Source organism: Strigops habroptila, chromosome 17, assembly GCF_004027225.2.
Source record: "Strigops habroptila isolate Jane chromosome 17, bStrHab1.2.pri, whole genome shotgun sequence".
In the NCBI taxonomy this organism is placed as follows: Eukaryota; Metazoa; Chordata; class Aves; order Psittaciformes; family Psittacidae; genus Strigops; species Strigops habroptila.
The window spans coordinates 2,648,670-2,669,134 of NC_044293.2; the positions used below are offsets into that span (position 1 = coordinate 2,648,670).

The 20,465-nt window shown below is 51.1% G+C and overlaps 2 protein-coding genes across 2 annotated transcripts in view; both read left to right on the top strand.

The window, feature by feature from the left end:
- The first annotated feature begins 224 nt into the window (after positions 1-224).
- On the top strand, positions 225-8,784 carry OAF (out at first homolog). Its single transcript, XM_030505441.1, has 4 exons — positions 225-621; positions 5,843-5,977; positions 6,489-6,669; positions 7,165-8,784. Exons 1-4 carry the CDS (start codon positions 385-387, stop codon positions 7,437-7,439), a joined length of 828 nt encoding a protein of 275 aa, XP_030361301.1. The 5' UTR covers positions 225-384; the 3' UTR covers positions 7,440-8,784.
- A 4,066-nt stretch (positions 8,785-12,850) lies between these two features.
- POU2F3 (POU class 2 homeobox 3) overlaps positions 12,851-20,465 on the top strand; it is a 40,703-nt gene continuing 33,088 nt past the window's right edge. The window contains exons 1-3 of the mRNA XM_030505338.1: positions 12,851-13,136; positions 17,113-17,166; positions 18,001-18,069. Coding sequence (XP_030361198.1) covers positions 12,851-13,136; positions 17,113-17,166; positions 18,001-18,069 — 409 coding nt within the window. The remainder of the gene's footprint in view (positions 13,137-17,112; positions 17,167-18,000; positions 18,070-20,465) is intronic.

Here is a 20,465-nt window from a genome sequence, read left to right on the forward strand (position 1 = left end):
GAGGGAGCGAAGCATGTGCGGGGCTGCTCCCCGGCCCGGAGATCCCTATCCCGGCCGTTCTGCGGACTCTGCCCGCTCTCCCTTCCCCGACCGGGCGCAGCCGCGGGCCGGCGCTGGCCCTTTAACGGCGGGGCGGTGCGCTGCCTCGGTGGGGCAGGTCCCTGGGCCTGGGGAAGGAAGTGACGGGCGGGGGGCCAGGGAAGAGCCCGCCGAGGGCTTGAATGAAAAGGGCGAGCGGGCGGCGCGCCGAGCCACCCCAGCGGGGCCGGGGCTGGGGCCGCGGCGGGGCTCCTTCCCACGCCGCCGCCCGCCCCATGCCGGCGCTGCCCTGAGCCCGCAGCGGCCGGCCCCGGCTCCGTGCCCCGACGGGGCGGGCGCGGGGGGATGCGCGGCCCGCGGCACCGGCTGCCGGCGCTGCCCGCGCTGCTGTGGCTGGCGCTGGCCCCGCTGCCCGGCACGCCCGGCCCCGCGGCGAGGGCTGAGCTGCGGGTGCGGGTGCGGCTGCCCGGCGGGCAGGTGACGGAGGAGAGCCTGCAGGCCGACAGCGGCTCCGACTGCATCACCCTGGAGCTGCGCACGGCTGACGGCGCCCTCGTCACCCTCACCGCCGACTTCAGACAGGTAGGGCTCGGGCTCCCGCCCCGCTGAGTCGTCCCAGCCCTGCGGGAGAGGCATCCCCGGCGAGCACGGGAAGGTGCCGGGAGGAGGGTTCCCCGGGGGGGATGTGTGCGCTGGGAGCCTGTCTCCATCCGTGGTCCCCCCAGCCCTGAGGAGGGCGGCGGGGGGATAACCCGCAGCGCGTTTTGCGGGTCTGGTCTCCCACGGTGGTTCCCCGAGGAGATCAAAGGCTGCGGCTTGGGAATGCTGGCGCATCACACCTCGCGGGTCGGCGAGAGGATCGGGTCAGGGCTCTGGCATGTTTTTTGTGGCATGAGCGCTATGATAGCGGTACACGAGGTCCTTCCGGACTTGGGACTGATTTGGAGCTGGGGAAAACCCTGGCTGAGGTTGGAGGGTCCTTTTGCTTGTGCAAGGAAAAGTCCATCCAGCACAGTTTGGGGTCTTTGTTTGCAGTCTCTACAGAGCAATTCACTCATGTTTAGCTCCAAGTCTTTTAGGCAAGCTACTGTCCCCAGTGGTGTTACACCTGTACCTTGCGCTGCTTCTGTACTCTGGACAGGAGTGTCTGTGCGGTGGGAAGACCCTTCTGGATAGGGTTTTTATGCTCTGCTCTATCTCCAGGACATCTCTCTCCATGATGCGTGTGGGGTACAGTTAGTTCCATAAGTGGACTCCTGCTGCCTTTAGGAGCACGTTTGTGGTGTGGGAAATGCTTGACTGATAGCTCTCTGCGGGACTGACAACAGCCCCCCTGGAAGGGGAGCCTTTCCCCCCAGCCCATTGTGCAAGAAGTGGCCTCTCTGCAGGGAGATGATACCTGCTGAGCTGAAGCCCAAGATCCCATAGTGAGAAGTAAATGGTAGCTTCTGGGCCAGCATGGCATGCTTCAGAGCACGCCAAGCCTGCCTAGATGCATTAAGCTTTGTATTGCACAGGGAAGAGCTGTTTGCCACCATGTGGGTGGTACGGATGTCCAGTGGCACAGAGGTGTTATCTCGTTCCAACCCTCTGTTCAGACTGTTTGCTCGGGTGGACTTTGGTTTGCAGCGGGAGGAAGCTCAAAGCCACGAGATAGGAAGGCATTGTGTCCCAACCTGTTGTGAACCTTGGAGCCTTTTGCCAGGGATGGTTCTAGTGCCTCTTCCGCTTTCAGCTACACTCTTCGGTCTCAGCCTCCTTGCAGGCATCTCAGATGGTCCTCTTCCATCTGGAAGGTGCAGGGGCAAGCCCACCTCTTTCTGATGGAAAAGCCATGGTGATTTTGGAGGTGATAGCATGCTCGCTGTACTCCAGCACACATGCAGGAAAGCAGACCTATGATTCCTGTTAAGACAAGGCAAGACATGGCACATCAGGGAAGTTAAGGGAGGGAGGAAGGGCTTCTAAGTCAAAACTTGCATACTGTAGTGTATTCTTAGCCAAGGGCAATTCAAACTCAGTACAGTTCCTCTAAGTAGGCCCTTAGGGATCAGTGGGATGTGACAGGGGGACTTCTGGTGTCCTGAGCTGTTGATCATTTCAGCATTTTTCACTTCTTTCAGCTCTTCTTGAGGGGAGCTTGCTCTCAAGTCTCATCTACAAACCCAACAGAGTGTATCTTGGCTCTTATCTCGCTTTCATCCTTGTTATAGTTGAGCTGCTTCTAGGTACTGCTTCTCTGAAGATATCTTGACTTGAGTGTGTTAAATCCTTAGCTCCATGCATCCCTCCAGCTCTTGCTGGCAGTACAGAGGAGATGGTTGCTGGAAGGCTTGGCAAGCATCAGGCTTGCAGAAGTCCATTGCTAATCCTCAGTTTTAGAGCGATTGTGTACAGACCCTCTCTGTTCCATGGCTTTGCTGGAAAGTAGCTGGAAAAGGCCAGAAAAACATAAAGGATTGAGGAGATGAGGTTGTGGTGCAGTGAGTAATGATGTGTGCAGGCAGCTGCCTGGCCAGGCTTCCCCTGCTGACCCGGCTGCATGCAGGCATTTCCCTGTTCTGCTCTGGTGCTCATCTCTCAAAGATTACACAACTTCTCCTCTCTAGAGAGAAGGTCTTGAGGCTCTTAGCCTTGGTAGAAGCAGCTGGGGTTGTTGATCTGGCTTCCCCGAGCTAGATTGTGTGGTCATGCTGTGGCCAGGATGCTGAGGTTTTGCACAAATGATTTTTCCACTTCTCTGGCTTAAACTGCGGGGGGTTAGTCCAAAGGCAGACCTTTTTTTCTCCTTTGCTGACAAGGAGTTGCTGCTAGACTGGAGAAGAAAGGACTTAGAATGAGATCACAGTACACTGCTCTGCTCTGACAGTGGTGGAAGCTGGGTGGACTTGAGTGGTGGTTAAGGCTCCCAGAGAGGTGGGATTTTAATTGCTCTTCCACCCCTGCCTCTCCTTCAGAGCTGAACCTGAAGGATTCGTGTCCTCAGAGCACCCCAGTTTCTTTCCTCATTCTATAATGCAGCGCAGACCAGTCAGTGGGAGTTCAAACTGGGACTTGATGTTTTCTGGGTAGTGCAGTAGTGAAGATCATTTCTTGTAGTCTAAAAGAATGTGATGAAAACACTTCTTTTCCTGCATAGTACTGTCAGGCATAAAGTGCATTGCAAAAATGAGGGAGGGAGACAGCACCCCTAAATGTTGTGTCTAATTTGAATAGCGTGATCTTGCCAGTTGTTAAACAGTGGCCTGAGAACTAAGTGGGTGGTTATATTCCAAGGTCAGCACGAAGATATAGAAACCTTTCTTTTTCCTCTTGATTGCTGGAAAAGTTGTGTTGGAAACACAAGGGAGAAAGCATGGGCAATGATGTTTTAACGCTTGCACTGCCAGTCTTTTCAGTTTCCTTGTTAATAAAGCTGATGTTATGTGATATTCTGGGTGCTGTTTTGAGAATTTCCTTGTGCCCCAAGGGCCCATCGTGTTAAATGCTAAATGACCAGATGATACGGGAAAGCATCTCTCCAAAGATAATGTCTGTGTACTTTGGAAAGCGGTCTCTTTTCTGTAGAGATACCAAAAGTGTAAAAGAGGGTCATAAGGAGGCTCTGACAGTTACTTTTAGTCATCGCTCAGGCTGTGGGTGCTGAGCATGAGGATGCTTAACTAGAGGATGTTCTTCCAAGCATCTTGGAGCAATGTGGGGATTTCCGGCTGCTCAGTGCTTGTAAGAATCAGGGTCAAACCTTATTGCTCCGGAAAATGTGGGTTCCCCCCAGCACATCCTTAATTCACCTTTATAGATACTGTGATATAAGAGGCAAGACACCAAAGTTTCTTCATTCTAGTAATTTCCAGTAGGAGAGGGGTTAAAAACATGACCCGACCTCTTCAGGGTAACTCAGCTGGCTGGACCCCCAGTGTGGATGCAGTAACACATTCTCTGTGTTGTACAAGCACAAGGACTTTCTGGCCAGCTGTAGCTGTTCCCCTGGGGCAGTGCAGCAGGGCCCTGACCACAGCAAAGGCCGCTGACCGGGTAAGGAATATGGCCCAGGAGTGCTGGTGTTACCCAGTGCCCCAAGCAGCACATTCCGCTTTGCATGTATCCCCCACTCTGAGCAGGAATGCAACAACAAAGACTAAAGTGGTCCCACAGCAGCGCTAATGTCCTTGGGGAGAGAAATTTGGCAGGAAAGCTGAATGGGTTGCAGGGAGGAAGGCATTGAAATAATTTATTTCCCTGGGAACTGGTTTGCTCCACTCAACATGAAGTCAAGATGCTGGGCTCAGATCTAGACCACACAAGCTTGTAAGTCTCTACTGGGTAATCTAGAAATGGACTAGAAAGGGAGGTTGAATTGTTCTTATACATCAGATGACAGTCCCTGGAGGGAAAGGAGGTAAGGAGTTCAATGATTTCCCTGCTGCTCCTTGCAGGCTGGTCTTTACTGGAAGTCCCTTTGGTAGGTGCAGGCAGCCTGAGCTGTTGGGAGTTCAGTACGCTGATTTCCTTTCTGCTATAAGGAAAGAGGAGCTGCTCTCTGCTCACTGTGAAGGCCAAGGCTGCGGTTACCTCCAGTGCCATGGTTAGAGCAGGGCTGCAGAACTGGTTGTTCTCTGTAACACCAAGTGTTTGTCATCCAAAGCTGAACAATAGCTGTAACTGTACCCGCCACGAGTGCGGGTCAGGGCCAAGGACTCTCATCGCCCCCGTGATGAGTTCATCTGGAGAGTCCCCACATTGCAAAGGCAATGTTCTGCTGGGGCTTGTTCCCTGCTGGGAAGTTTTGCAGAGACCCAGAATTAAAGGTGTCGTTTGTTGCCTTGGCCAGGTACCCACCCTGGCACTGATTCACGCTGCTCCTGCTGGTGGGGAAGAGGTGGGGAGGGAAAGGTGCTCTCTCTAAGTAGGAAGAACACAGTGGCTCTTTCCGTGTGAGAAGCGTGACATGTTTGTGGTGTGACAAGCTTCAGTTCTTGCTTCACCTGAGGTTGCATAGTCAGGGCAGGGAGAGCTGGGAAGCTAGGGAAAGCCAAACAAGTCTTTGCGACACAGGGGTGAAGCAGGGCTTCCTTCAGGTGTCATGGAGTAAGACACTGCTGAGAGAGGTACATGGGCCAGAAGCACTAGGGACACAGGGAGAAGCATCCTTCCATCCCCTACCAATGAGCTCTTCTAGTGATGAATTTTGCACGGTTTTTCCTATGTGCTGGGAATTCAGAAACAAATAATTGAAACCTTTGTCCAAATGCACCACTGAACAGTGTCACTAAATCCAGAAACCCTTTGTATACTCTGGAAGTGGCACTTCGGGACCTGAACCAACTTGGGAGGGACCTTATCATTGCCTGGACTGTGTGAGGACAAGTGAGGGAAGGCTGCAGAGGAATTTTGGGTCTGCTTGCCCTAAGTAATACAGGGAGATAATGGCTATGTGATATTTGGTTAACAAAACAAAATGAGACTCCTTGGAGGTTTGCCTCCCTCCTTGGTAAAGGACAGAAACCCCCAGCTGTTGTTTGAGGAAGCCATGGATGTGGGATGAGACCTGGCAGCAATTTGTCCTTGCCACAGTGGGATTGCGAAAACCCTTGCTTCTTTACAGGCACCAGTTATTTATGCTGCAGGCTTTTGGGTGGGATTGAACCTGGGAACTACACCCCTGTGCTCAGGTAGCAGAAGTATGAGACCTTTGACTTTGTTCTTTTGGCTGGAGCCTTTCTCTTTGACCCTGACTTCTCAGTTCACCCCAGTGATGCCAAAGATCGGTGATTCTCAGTCTCTTTATATATCTCTTTGTCAGGAGGTGAAGATCTTCCGTGCCTTAATCCTGGGGGAGCTGGAGAGGGGTCAGAGCCAGTTCCAAGCGCTCTGCTTCATCACACGGCTTCACCGCAACGAGATCATCCCCAGTGAGTCTATGGTAAAGCTGCGGCAGGTAAGAGGCAACCTGCAGCTGGTTTCAGTCCCAGCTCCACATCCCAGTCCATCCAGGGTTTCTGGATACTCTTCCCAGGCAGCTACGTGATTGTTCAGCTATTAGACCTACCTTTGACCACCCTTCCTGCTTGAGAGACTTGGTATTAAACTAAGTTCATCAACAGTATTGATTCTGTTCTATTAATACACTAGAAGGAGGCATGATTTAGTCAAGCCTAGTCTGTATCAAAGGGTGGGTGCATGGCTAGAGCAATGCCATGAAAACCTCTGCCCCACACTGCCCAGTGAAGTAAGAACTGATTCGTTGAGAAACAAATCAGAGCAGTGATAAACTATCGTAAGTTTCGGCATCAACAGAAGTTTAAGTGCCTTCCATCCAGATAGGATGCAGGTGCATTTACAGGGGAACATCCATTTGCCCGTCTTCTGTTGGCATGAAATCACAACGTGCTATAAGGAATAATTTGTTGCAGCCAAGATCCAAGTTTTCATTATTTCATCCTCTGCAGAAGAATCCCAGGGCAGTGCGGCAGGCTGAGGAGGTGCGGGGCCTGGAGCATCTCAGCATGGATGTAGCTGTCAACTTCAGCAAGGGGGCCCAGCTGAGCTCTCACATCCACAATGTCTGTGCAGAAGCCAAAGAAGCAATTTACACCCGAGAAGAAGATGTCAAATTTTGGCTGGAGAAAGGTAAGTTTCCTTCGGTTTCACTGGCCCTGCTCCTGTCAAGTTGGCACTCGGCTGTGATCTCTCCTGCCAGGTTTCTAGTGATCAGCGCAGATCACTTTGGCTTCTCTGTAACTCTTTAACAGTGAATAAGGCATGTGTATTGCTTGCTTGCATGTCCCATTGCACTAGTCTCTTTGTCAGTATATCTGACTTATTTTGGCGGTGCTCTCCTAGTGAACCTGATTAGGCAGGTATTTTCAAGGTAACCTTTCACCTGGTCCACCACCCAAAAGAAATATGTTCTTAATGCACTTTGTCTATTTTTTGGCTTACTTTCCCCAGTGCCCTTTCTTCTCCCATGGTTTCTCTTCAGACTTGTGTCCACTCAGCCCCTGTCTAACCTCATTCTACTCTGCTGTCTTGGACACTGTGCAGAGGGAGCAGCACTTGCTTTGGTGGCTCCCACCTTTGCCCTCCTGGCAGTGCCCTGAGCAGTCTCTCTGCTTTCTCCCGCAGGGGTGGATGGCTCCATGTTTGAAGTCCTGCCACAGACATCGGATCTGCCTGACCTGCAGCGCTGCAAGCTGTGTGCAGACCGCTGGAAGCCCTGCATTTGCAGCTACACACTGAGCATCGAGTGGTACCCATGCATGCTGAAGTACTGCAAGAGTCGTGATGCTGGGGGCAAGGTTTCTTCTTATAAATGTGGTATCCGCAGCTGTCAGAAGGGCTACACCTTTGATTACTATGTGCCACAGAAGCAGCTATGTCTCTGGGACGAGGAGACTTAGCAGAGCCAGGCCAGATCTTTCCAAGGGGCAGCTCATGTGCTTCCTGCCACCATTTGTGATGCTAAGGGCCTCCTGGAGCTGGCTGCTCCAAAGAAGGAATACAGTTCACAGCGGTGCCTTGTACCAGGGGAGCTCTGTGTGTGTGCCTTTCCTTCTGGCCCCCTGTGAATCCCTCCCCACCTCATACTGTGATAAGCAGGCTCAGCTCACTGCATGTTGAAGCTCTCCTGCCAGCTGCTGGGAGATGTGGCTTCCTGGAAGAAGCAGGAGATGAGGTGAAGCACTGGGAGGGGTGTGTATTGTCCTGCTCTGGAGTTAGCAGATGTGAAAGGGGGCAGCTCTGATCAGTTACTATGCTCGAGCATCCTAATGAGTGGTCAGGGCAGGGAGACAAATGGTCTTGATGACCTGGGTTGTCAAACACCTCTGACACCGAAGAAACCCGTTCACCACCTCTTGGTGACGCAACAGCATTTCCCAATGGGAAAACAGCTGATCTATGGGACCACATACGCTGAACAAGGAAGGTACGAAGCCTACCCAAAGCAAGAGCCTGCCTGTAGCTTTTTCTAGTGTCTGACTGGCTGATACATCCTTCCTCTGGCTGGAAGATGTAATGGGGGGATATATCCCAGCAATGACATTTGGCCCTAAAGGGCTGGTAATTAGGGCTTTAATTAATCCCTTTGTAGACTAGTGAAGGCCCAACTTTTTGTGTTGGTCTTGTGACTCTCCCACTAAGAAAGAAACATCTAGAGACTTGTGACTACCTTCACAACACTGTGGTTGCTGGGGGGGAGGATGATCCCAGGTGGGTTCACGCTGTTGCTTTGAAGAAGACAACATTCTAAATCTACATCCAGTTTTATGTCCTATTCTGCCAGCTATTCACAAGAAGCTCTTAGATAATTGTACTGCTTTGCTGTGCCTTGGTTTCCCTTATGTGTAAAACAGGGATGACACTGAAGCTGACCTTGGCCCTGGTGTATATACCTGTAGGGCATCAGACAAATAGCACTGCAGAAGTGCTGCCTGGTGCCTGTGTCCTTTTCCACTCAAGTTAGAACAAGCATGGAAGGGAGAGAAGCTGTTGGGGTCATTGTGAACCCCTGTACCTCCAGGTGAAAAGCCTTCACAATGTGCCTTTTTGCCTAAAACACAGAAATTTTTGATGAAAAGAAAAGATTTGGTCACAATTATTTTTGTATTGATCACTTAAGGGGGAGAAGGGAAAGGTATTTTAATATTGCTACATGAAGTAAAATACACTTGAAATGATTTTTTTTTTTTTTAAACAAATTATTTATCATTTGTAAGGTTAAATAAACTGATTTTTTTAAAAGGATCCCTGTAGTAAAAGTTTCTCTGTGCAGCGTAATCTGTGTGTGCTCCGGTTGCTTGGGTTCTTGGTCAAGAGTTATTCCCTTATGGGTAAGTCTCAAGCCTGCACCTAGGATATTGAAGACTCATGGATTGGGGGGGGGCATCCTGCTTGTTCAGCATGACCACAGCACTTGTCAGTGTGGTCGTGCATCTCACCCGTACGGTCAGTCCCTCAGAAGGGAGACAGCTTTGACTCATCTCAAGCAACTGCTGCAACTTTGAGCCCAAACGTTGGTGACTAGAAGACCAGCAGTAGAAGCAAGTCCTGGGGTTGCCCAAGCTGGTGCCTGCTCTTCTCTCTGAGTGATGGTGGGGTCCCATGAGGGGATATGATGCAGATGTGGCTTGATGCTTGTCTGGGTCCAGCAGTCTCAATAAAGTCTTGTCTCTTCCTCTGCAGCTATAGCTGAGGGGAGATGAGGGCAGCAGCTCCGGGCCAGCCCCGAGCTCTTAGCTCAGTGGCTGTTCAAGGGAGAAATGTGGAGTGCTGATTCCCCCTAGTGTGGTGAATGCAGAGATGGACAAGCACTGCTGCAGCCTCAGCCCTTCTCTGCATGAGCCACCAAGGCAACTGATCCCTTTACTGTGATTTCTGGGAAAGCCGAAATAGCTTCTTTTTCACTTTCATGGTCAGCACTTACAGGGGTGTGTTCTCTGCTGCCTCGGCCCTGCTGCAGCAGGACATGGTGTGACTTTGTCCCTGCTTTCTGGAGTTAAACCCAGCTGTGGGGTGAGGTGGGCTGTGAGCAGAGTGGGAGATGATTGCAGGCGCTGCGTGCCTTTCTCCTGGGAGCCCTGCGTAGCCCATTTCCGCTGTTGCCTCCTATACAGGGCTGCTGGGAGGGGATATGAGCTCCCTCTGGGAGCATTGGGTCATATCCTGGCGAGCTTGAATATGCTTACTTTATAGCAGTAAGGCTCTGGGGAGCCTGGAGTGCAGAAACATCTCGGCCCTTCCTCAGTTCTTTCGGCAGCGCCAAGCTGAAGTATATTCCCAGGCCACTTTGGGAAAGCAGCATGGTGCACAGCAGAACCAGACCATCACCTCAGCAATGTGGGGTGATGGAGGAGCCTTTTGCGAGCTGGACCCATATCAGCAGTGTAGGTTGGAGGGTGTTCTGAGCTTCTGCGTGCAGCAGCAGCCAGTGCTGTGTCGTGGCGGCTCTGGGAGCAGCAGATGAGCAAAGGACATGAACTCCAAATAACGATGGGCAGTACACGCTGTGCTGAACTCCATGGGGAGCCCTGCCCGGGGATGGGGAGCCCGGAGGTGCAGGTTTCCCGTCCGCCACAAGTGGGTGCTGGCGGAGCACGGCGCTGCGCTCCGCGGTGCGCGCTGCCCGCGGAGCCCTACCCGGGCCAGGGCGGGCAGGATCGGGTCCGCAGCGCCCGGGTGTAGGGGTGCGTGTGATCCGTGCCCCGCGACACAGCCCTGCAAGGTCTCCCTATCTCCCCCGCCTTGCTAGAACTGCACTGCGGTGCGTGTGCCTTTCCAAAGAGAAATCCCCCTTCTGAATGCACTTAAATAACACCCTGGAAACGCAGCTGCTGCGAGCAGAGACAGGAGACCTTCCTGGCACGGAGAGAAGGCGCGGTTGGCCAGGAGAACTGGTATAAATCCTTGCTGCTAGAAAGAGTGGGGGATTTTGTAACGTCTTTCTGCAGTTCATGCTTTCAGGGCCTGTCCAAAGGCTATACTCCATAAATCAAGTGCTGTCTGCAGAGCTTATCTTCCTCCAAGAAGGGCATAAACGTTGGCAGCACGAATGCAGGAAGACGTACATAAGGTGAGGATGACAGCGGATGGATGATTCATTGATGACCATGGAATAAAAAAAGAGCAGCGTATCTGCTGGCATCTAGGCGCGATCATTTCAGGGCAAAGCAAATCTGCCTTTGCCCTGAGAAGGTGGTCTTATTTCCACAGCAGAAAAGAGGATGTTATGATCCGCCCTCTATTTTTATTCTTCCTGGGTAGCAGAGGTGTTTGAGTAGCTTGATAAGGAGGGTGAATTGTCTATTGCCTGCATAGCATGCCACTGGAGCCAAGGGTACCCAGGTGAAGGGCTTTGCTCCCGCAGCTTTTGGGGAGAAAAGCTATGAAATACTTATTTTTTCCTGCTTGTTGCACTGACCACAAAATAACAGTAAGAAAAAGCAGATGATAGCACCAGCTATAGAGAGGGGACGGAGGCTTCGCGCCTATACCTGGCTGCGCCCCCGGACCAGGAGAGGGCACTGCGGCCCTGGCAGAGCATCCCGCCCGGAGGGTACCCGCGATTCCTGTGCGGCTGGAGGTGCCACCGGGCAGCACCAGCCATCCTGAGCTCCGGGACAGGCTGCTCCGCTCGGGAGCAAGGGAAAAGCGGCAGGGAGCAGGGAGAAAAGATGGGTGCCAAATGAAAATCCTGGTTGGCATACAAAAGGTGCTCTGATGTAGGGGGGAAGGAGAGAGATCTCGTGGCCATCAGCCTTTCCAAAGCCTTCCTCTCGTGCCCTAGAGGCCTTTCAAGCTGGCTGGAAGCCACCAGCAAATCCATGTTTGACGCAGTGAAGACACTTGATCACGTCAGTCTTCAATATGGGGAAAACCCAGACGTGGGGGTCATGCTGAAAATACTAGAAAACAGACCAGAGGCTGCCCAGAAAGGCCCCGAGGATCAGGATCTGAATGGCTGGGGCTCCACCACAGGCTGGGGATTGGTGGCAGGAGTCCAGCCCCTCCAAACAGCTTGAAACAAGCCACCCCATGTCACCTTTCTGCTTCCTGGAGCAGCGCTAAACACAGCCTCTAGCCCTGTCCTGCAAATGTTAGCCTGACCTGGGAACTTCCCTTCCTCCCTCTTTTCCCTCGTCTTCCCTCCACCTTTTCCTTGTCAGAGTTCTGTTTAACACAGCCACCCTTTCCTCCCGGCGCGTTGCCCTCTCCTGAGGATGTCCTCTCTGACCAGGCAAGCCGAGGGCAGGCACTCCAGCCCCATAACTGGGTCAGACTGGGTTGGAGGTGAGGCTGGAGAGCCTGCCCGCCCGCCCACCCATCTCTTCGGAGAAACCTGTCTTTCCAGGGAGGGAGAGCAGTATGTGGGAAAGCCGAGAGCCCTGGAACGTGAATTAGCCAGGGAGAGATGAATGTGTGATAGCTTGTACCTGGCAGCTACCAATGGAGTATGTTAACGCTTTCAGGAGGGGGCTGAGCAGCGCTGGAGCTCAGGCGTTCAACGCAGGCATCCTGCTACCCCTGGGAAGATTTGGGGTCATCAAGGTAGCACATGGCAGGGACGGTGCCTGGGTCAGTCAGGGTGACTGTTGGTCCCCATCGCAGCACATGGTGTAGGCTGAGGATCTGGCCCCTGGCAGCTTTCTCCAGAAGAAGCCAACGTTAGGGGATTTTTCCCCCTGGCTTCCCTGGAAGTCTGTTAAATACTGCAGCTTTAAACAACATGGAGGAGGAGGAAGAAGCTGCTACTCTCCTAAGGGTACCGACATACCACACAGAGCACAGATCAGGAAAGGGGAGTCTCCATGTGCTGATCTTAACCCTGCCATGTGTCTTTAGCCAAGCCAGGTTACCTTTTTGCTCTTACCTTTCCTTTTTGTGCTGACTGTTTCACATGGCATCATTCGGGTGCAGCCCAGACCTAGGGGATGCAAAGACTCAACCATACAGGCTTACTGCGAGCAGACCCCAGGGTTTATCAGTGGCCACGTTCTGCTTACTGGAGGGGCTGTTCCCACAGCTTGGACACCTTCCCTTCTGGGTGCTGCCCAGCCTGGCTTGATGCCTTGACCTCTCTTACCCATGCATTGCAAAGGGCAGAGCCCAAAGCCTATCCACGAGGGCACAACTGGGATGGTGGAAGCCCCCCGCTCGCAGCCCAGCAGGCAGGTGCTGCGGGGTGTATCTGTGCAGCTGAGGGCGGGCAAAACCACCTTCCTTCCTCCCTCCTTCCCACCCCACCCCACGCCCTGGTAGCGCTGCAGGGACTCATCTATTCCCGAGTTACTAATATGCAAATGGGTGCTTTTGCATGGGCCGGGCGCCAGGCTGCTGGGTGTCAGGGCACCCGAGGGAGCCGGAGGTGGGGCGAGGCGTGGCGCGGAGCCGCATGCTCACCTGGCCCTGCATGGCAACAGGCAATGGAGCTCTAGGTCCCTTCGGGAGCGGACCCACGCCCGGTTTGAGAGGCAGCGGGTGGCAGAGGAGGGAGGGCAAACTGGCAGCCCCTGGCAACCTGGGGCTGACGGCAGGAGGCTGGGCGCACCGCGGATTTCCCTCCGCCAGCAGGATGGTGAACCTGGAGTCTGTGCACGCAGGTAAAGAGCACTTGAGGAAGGATCGGGCTTGGAGCTCGCTGAGTAGCTGAGATCGTGGGCTTGGGCAGGAAATGGGGTTGCTCTGATCCCTGTGACCTTTCCTCTCTTCTTTTCCCTCCTCTCTTCTCCCACTGGAGTGCCTGGTTAAGTGCCCACATTCCTACCTGGGCATGGATGCTGCCCTGATCCTATTTAGGGGGCTGCCAAGCCATACCCACAATGTGGGCACATCGCTCACGCTGCCAGCCCTAACGTGGGTCAGGGAGCAGAGCGCAGAAGTCCCTTGGGTACCTGGAAAGTGAGCATTTAGTGCCTGACCTGTGGGTTCAGTCATTGAGATAAAGCTGGGAGGAGTGAGAGGGCATAAATTCATAGAGGGATGCGTCAAGGGTGGAGGGGTGTGTGTGTGTGAGTGAGGATGAGATCTGACATGGTTTGGAAGGGGAAAAGTCAATGATAAGAGGGAAAAGGAGGAAGAAATGAATGAGAAGGGAACTGTCGGAGACTGGGCTGACTGAGGAATGAATGAACAGGGATATTCAGGAGGAGAGAGTTTCTTTCTGGGGGGTCTGAACCAGAGATACGGCTTAGGTAGTCTCACATCTCCTCTGAGCAGACCTCCCTTCTACAATTAGCTGGGGAACCAGAGCCATCACTGCCAAATCACTTGGAGATGCACTGGGCTCTGGCTCACCCCAGCAGCGTGAATTTAGCTTCTGTCATCAGCTCAAGCCCCTGTGCTCGAGGGGAAGGACTGCATCCCTGGGCATACCAGGGCTGAGGATGATGCTGGCGCAGGATGACAGCAGTGGCAGCAATGAAGGCCAGATATTGACAACCCCTTCTGTGGCAGGGGCAGGCAGCGGTGTGTTGGGGGTACAGGAGCCATGTATCCTGCTAGTGACCCATGTCCAGTGCTTTTTGTAGCATAAAATACTGTGTCCCCCCAGGTTTGGAGGGGAGAGGGTGGATACATCCATCAGTCTGTCTCAGACTCATTCCCTTTGCATAGCTATTGGCATGCTGCAGTGAAGCTCAGGCATTTGGTGGTCCTGCTATGAAGGGGAGAGCCAGGGGTCCATGCTCAATGCTTGCAGCCCCTCAACAGGCTCTGCCTGCATGTGGGCTCCTAGACAGGCCTGCAGGGCAAGGCGGATGCTGCAGAAATGCCACCACCTAACATGGTGTCTGCCTGCAGAGATGGCCAAAACCTCTGCTCCATGGGTGAGTTGCAACCTCCCCCTGGCTCTGAGGTACCCGCAGCCCCTCCGAGGCTGGTTGGCACCCCTCTGTGCAGGCTGGCTCTCTGTGACAGCCATGGGGAAGGCAGCTGGGGAGCCCCATGGCTGGCCGCGAGCAGAGGCTACGGGAGGCGTGAGGCTCGTGGTCTTGGCTCGGCATGTGAGCCCGACTAGTCTGAGCACCTGCGCTGGGTGTGCTTGTGTGTGGTGTCTCTCGGGGACGCATCCCCCGCAGGCTCCTATCCACCCATCTGCTTTGCTTGTGGGCGACTCTTTCTTCATGAGAAGATTCCCCAAATCGATACTGTGCCCTCTGTCAAAGCCAGTGGCATCACTCCCAGGGTGGATTTGGCCAGGAGCTGCGCAGAGCTGGGTGCGTGCTGATCTTCCATTCTCCCAAATCATCCCACCCTGCTGCCTGTCAAAGGGGCATAAGTTATAAGCAGACTTTTCACAGGGAGGGACACCAGCCTGGGCCCAAATGCTTTCATGTGTGAGAGCCCAGTGCTGATGGGAGGGTGTTTCTTCACCCTTGTGCAAAGGCAGCTCAGTGTGTTCATTCTTGGGGTCCCTGAACTCAAGACCTTGCAGTAAGCTGCTTGCAAAGGTGTGCTCTGCTTCTTCCCTGGCTGTGAAGAGACAACATGCAAGCTGAAGGTGGGCTGCTTGGGCCCCGCACACTCTGCTCCCTACTGAGAAGGTTTCCTTGCAGCAGCGTATACCACTACCTCCTCCCCAGGCATTCGGATATGTCACCTTTAGGGGCTTGGGCACCTAAAGCAGAGAAAATTCAAATAGGCTTCAGGTCTTGGTCTCAGCCAAGCGGAGTTCCCACCACCACCAGCTTTCTCTTTTCCTTTTAAAGTCATCAGGCTGGTTTACCCTAGTGCCCATGTCTGAACAACTACTAGGAATAAGGGCTTGGGAAAGCTTTATTTGCTGACACCATTTGTTTCAGCAAAAATAGAGATGCAGATCCATCCCCAGAGAAGTGTCTGCACTGGTATAGTTTCTTTGGTCTGGGTGAACAAACCAGACTACCCCTACTCCAGGTCTGTTTGCTAGCTGAGGTATAGCAGCACATTTTTAATATGGCCCAGGCCGCAGTGGCGGCTCCTAATAGTTCTGTGGTTAGGACTTAGGCAGGCCTAAGTTGCATTATTTTTCCCAGAGATTTTTTTTTCCTAAGCCTGCTTATTCCCTGCATGTTGCCAACCTGGCAAAGCTGTATGGAAAGAGCCTGCTTTTAGTTGGACTCAAAGTCTCACAGCCTTGGGACAAGATGGAGGGGACAGTCAAATCCAGACACATCACTCTGTCCTTGTTTACAGTGGAAGACCCTTGGGTGCCAATAAAAAAGATGTTGCCTTTATATTGGCTACAGTTCTATCATATTAGAAAGTACTTCCTCTGCATGTCTGCTTCTTGCTCTTGAGGATCCCTTGGAAGATGACTGGTGCTGTACTGCTGTCCATAGGCGTACAGAAGGTGGCCAGCCCCAAACCACTCAGATCAGTAGGCTTTGATCAAAAGGGGTTTCTTTTGCTTCCTGTTGTTTTGCTTTTTCCCCCAAGATATTTAAACTGTAATAACTTGTGTTATTTGAATCTTTGTGAAAATAAACTTCTGCTCTACGTATGAGAGAATCGCAGGGTATCTTGTATCTTTTTTCTCCCAAACTTGCAGGCTTTCTCACTAAAGCAAGCACTGAACTTCTGCCTGGTTTGAGATTTTTCTTCCTCTATTTTATGAGAACTAGGCTTTTCCTTTTAAGATACTCTTTGGCAGCAAGTAAAACTTTGTGCTTTGTAGATTGCCTAAGTTAGGGTCCCTTGGCAGTATTACAAGACAAGAAGATGTTTATAGCTGATGATAATTACTCTTCCTGCAGTAGAAACGCTTAGAAGCCCCACTAAATTTTCATGTCTTAATTGCAGAGGGTTTATTTGAAAGGGGGGGGAAGGGAAATCCCACAAGTCTCTTCTCTCTCCTTTCCCACCTTGTTCCTTCATACAGTTTGAGGAAAAGAAGCTTCTGAAGCATGTGAATGTTTCTGCACTTTGTCCCTGGTATAAAATCTTACTTTTTTTATTGATTTGTTATTTTTTCCTTTATTCATTTGCTGAATAAAAAGTTTCAAACTTAAACCAAAGCAAAACTTTCCCATTTTGGCCAAAAAGCAGGTAATCTGCTATTTGCACACCGGAAGTTTGATTAGGGGAAAGGAAAACCTGAACAAACCAAAAAGGCCTGCCTGTTTTAGTGTAATAGAGGGAAATAGGTATAAAAACCTATAGGATTCTTCTCACCCTTTTGGCTGTTTGGAAGTAATACAAGCATATAGAGGAAAGAGGAAAAGGTTTGCATGATGCCTTTAAGAAGGCTTCCACCTGCCTTTCCTACCCCAGCAAAACCACAGCAAACACTGGCCCAGCTTCCACAGTGTTGTTATTACCCGATGCAAATCGGGTGACTTCTGTGGCCGGGACTGGCTGCAGGAAGCACATGCAAATCAGTTAGTTCTTTAGAAAAAAATTGTTATCTTTTGGGGGTTTATTCCCCAAATAGCCAGGAAAGAGTTAAAATTCCCATGCAAAGGGTAGAATAGGTGAGGGGGGTGTCAGTCTGAATTTGAATAGATATTCTTCCTTCTTTCGCTGGTGTGTACTTTGACTCTTTTAAGGAGGGGATGAGCAAGTTAGTGTGAAGTTGACTATTGCCACCTTTTCTTTCAGCTGTCCCCGAAGGAGAAAGTGGCCCTGGGTGTGGTGGCGGCCATCACTTCAAGGGTAAATGACAAATCTATTGGCACTGATAAGGATGGGGGGAAATACGCAGGAGCTTGATGGCAAAGCACTCTTCTGGCTCCTGGGCTGGGGACAGTGCTTTGAAGCAAGGCAGCTTCTTGGTGGTTTGCAAGGGCTGTGAGCATAGGCAAGTGGGAGAAAGCAGGGTAAATATTTTGCAAATAGGCATCAAATGTATTGAGAGAAACAAGCTGAGTTTGCAAAGGAGCAGAGGAGAAGAGAGACTTCACATCGCTCTCTGAGAGCATCTTTCTGAGGCTGGTCCTCCATGCATATGCTTCACACAGCAACAAACACTGGCCCAGCTGAGCCATCTTGAGGGTCAAGGAAAGGATGTAGGAGAAGAAGGGAATGCTGAGAAGGATCCCCTGCCTCCACAGGTGTGGTGGAGGACAGTGGTAAATTGGGAGCCACACAGCTGGCTTGGGAAGTCTATATGAAGCTCAGGGGAGAGGTCTGTGTGGCTGTGAGTGCTCCCAGTGCTTCAATGGTCCTTCATCCCCTGTGCAGGAGAAGGTTGAAGAAGAAGAGAAGGAGGAGGAAGAGGAGGAGGAGAAGGAATGTGAGAAGTGAGAACACAGCAGCAAGTTGGGGAGGGGGGAGAGGAACGAGAGGGATGCGAAGAGCAACAGGAGGGAAAGTGCATCCTCGGAGCTGATGAATATTCTAGTGACTGTATGTTGAGGAACCAGAAATTTGAAAGTCTGATGGTTTATTATAATTACACATTCATTTGTGCTGTTTAGTGGAAGCCACATGTGCCTGTTGCCTGGGACTGTGACCTGTTATTAAAATCAGTTGTGCCTCCTTTTCCAGAGATCAAGATGAGCGGTGATGCAGCAGATTCCACAGATACTCGGCATGAACCTGACCAGGTGGAGCCAGGTAAAGAGGGTCTGGGATGTGGGGGGCAAACAAGGGAGCATAAGAAGGGAGGGAAAAGCAAAGAAATGGGGGGCATGGGTGCTGGAAGTTTCTGCCTGTGCTTTGCTTGACTCCTGTTGCTGTTACATTGAGCTCTTCCAACCAGCCTGGGAGTTGATCACGAATGTGCTCTGGGCTGGGATTGCGTTTGTATCTTGATCAGCATGCAAGATCCTTCTGTAACAGCACCGAATGAGTTTGTGCCTCAGTAATGTCCTCTGTGGTTTTAGCATGGCAATATGCTCATTTCTTGGCAAAGGAATAATGCCATTGAAATAGTCTTGGTCCACTCAGTTTAGTACAAACACCTCTCCATTTTACACAGGGTTCATATCAGGGATGCTTCCTTAGACAAAACTCCCCGGGGACTAAGCCGGTTTTGGCCACATATATGTAGAAAAATGGGAGGGACTTCTGGAATAGTCAAATCTAGCCAGGTAGTTCCAGCAAAAATTTATTGCTCTTCACCTTGAAGCATGATGGGGTTTCTCATCTCCACTACTCCCACCTGACGGCTGCTCAGACTCTCACTGCTCCGAGGCTGGAAGCCCCAGTTTTCCTTGGATACGGAAAGCTGAGGAACAGGGTGATCCTTTGAAGATGATAGCGCTGGTGTTAGCGCTGATTTCTGCCAGGTTACCTACCAACTTCTGCATTGCCACAAGGTGTGATATACACCAGGAAAATCAGTTTTGCCTTTTCCGGCATCCCTTCTGACTGCCTCTACCTGTAATGTGTGAAATTACAGGAATGTAATTTCATAAAGGCTCATGGTCAGATTCCTTTTTAGGCAAATCAACATCAATAACAAGTATTTTTAGCACCCACTTGGTGTAACAAATGAAGATTATTAGAAACCATGAGGCTCATCATAGACTTGGAAATAAACATCTTTTAACACCAAAGCTGGGAGAGACAACGTAGAAGAATCATTGTTCTTTGAGTAATGAGGAGCCCTAAAGTTGGGGTGTGCAGGATGCGCAACAGCAGATTAAAACTTTGCATGGAATAATTTTACTGTTTCTCTTCTGTCATTTGAGATTACTTAAAAATAAAGAGACCTTGGTAAAGCCAGGGAACTCCAGGCATGTTTTAATGAGACTAAAACTACCCCTCATTTACACCTTACACTGAGGGCTAGAAACCCTCTGTGCTCTTAGCTATTAAGATGTTATTTGACATAATCTAAGGTAGAGATGAAATCTGGTTCTATTCACAGCCGTGAGCTCTGATTGCCTTTGGTCAGCTCAGCTTTTGCTCAGGGGTCTCAGATGCCCTCAAACTGTTTTTTGAGGAGACAGTTTCCAAGCTGCTTAGCAACAAACATGTCCTCAACATCCCAAACTCTTTCAAACAAATCCTGGTACAGGACCTGAAGTTGAGAACCCGTCTCCTGAAGTATTTCGTGCACTTTGGCACACCGAGGTGATGGATAGCAAAGTCGAATCAAGATTAGAGAAAGCTTTATTGAGAGACAGTATTTGGGGTTGACATTGGCTGTTACTAAATGCAGTGGAGACTCTGGCTGCTGATGTTGCAGTCAATAGTGTTAAATAGGTGAGTAGCTGGCACCCTGGTTGATTGGATAATGTGTTTTTCAGCTTAAGCTTCCCAGACAGCCATTAGTGTTAGCTGTTGCACCTCTTTCTAGTCGTAATCGAGAAAAGAAAGCAGAGAAGTGAAGTCAATTTGTTTTAAAATAACAAAAATGTTTGCAGCGGCATTAGCTTTGCTCCGGGAGCCTTCAAATCAAGCAGGGAAATCAGAACAAGTAAATCGCCTTCATTTGCAAAAGAGCAACACTTCCCTGCGGACTGATACAAGGAACCTGTTTAAATTACTTTGCCCCCACTCCAATGCAGTCCCTGTGAGTGGTTGATCTGTTCGGGATCTCCAGAGATCACCACATCAGCTTTAGCTGTGATGAGAAACTGCAGACAGTTAGGAGCTGCTTATGGGAGTCTGTGGCAAACAGCACAAGTCCTCCCATTCCACAACAGAACTCGGAGAATGGGGTGCCCAGGGCAGGATCACAAGCTCTTTCTCAGCTGTACTGATGTGCTCTAACCTGGCACATCAGCCCTACCAGCAATCACGACCAGCCAAGCCCACGGAGGGTCTGCCTTGATGCTTTACCTAGAGCTGCTGCGCATCTTTGTCAGGGTTTGGTGTTTTCTCTTCTCTTTCCGACCATTCTGTTTATAAACAACAAAGCTCTTTGTACTGCACTTCCCTGGAAGTTTTTATTTTCCCTTATACACATCGTTAGAGGAATATTTACTGCAACACCTCATAGTTCAGTGTTTTGTTTACTAGCTTCATGTGGGAACACCTCTTTTCCAATGACTCATTAATTG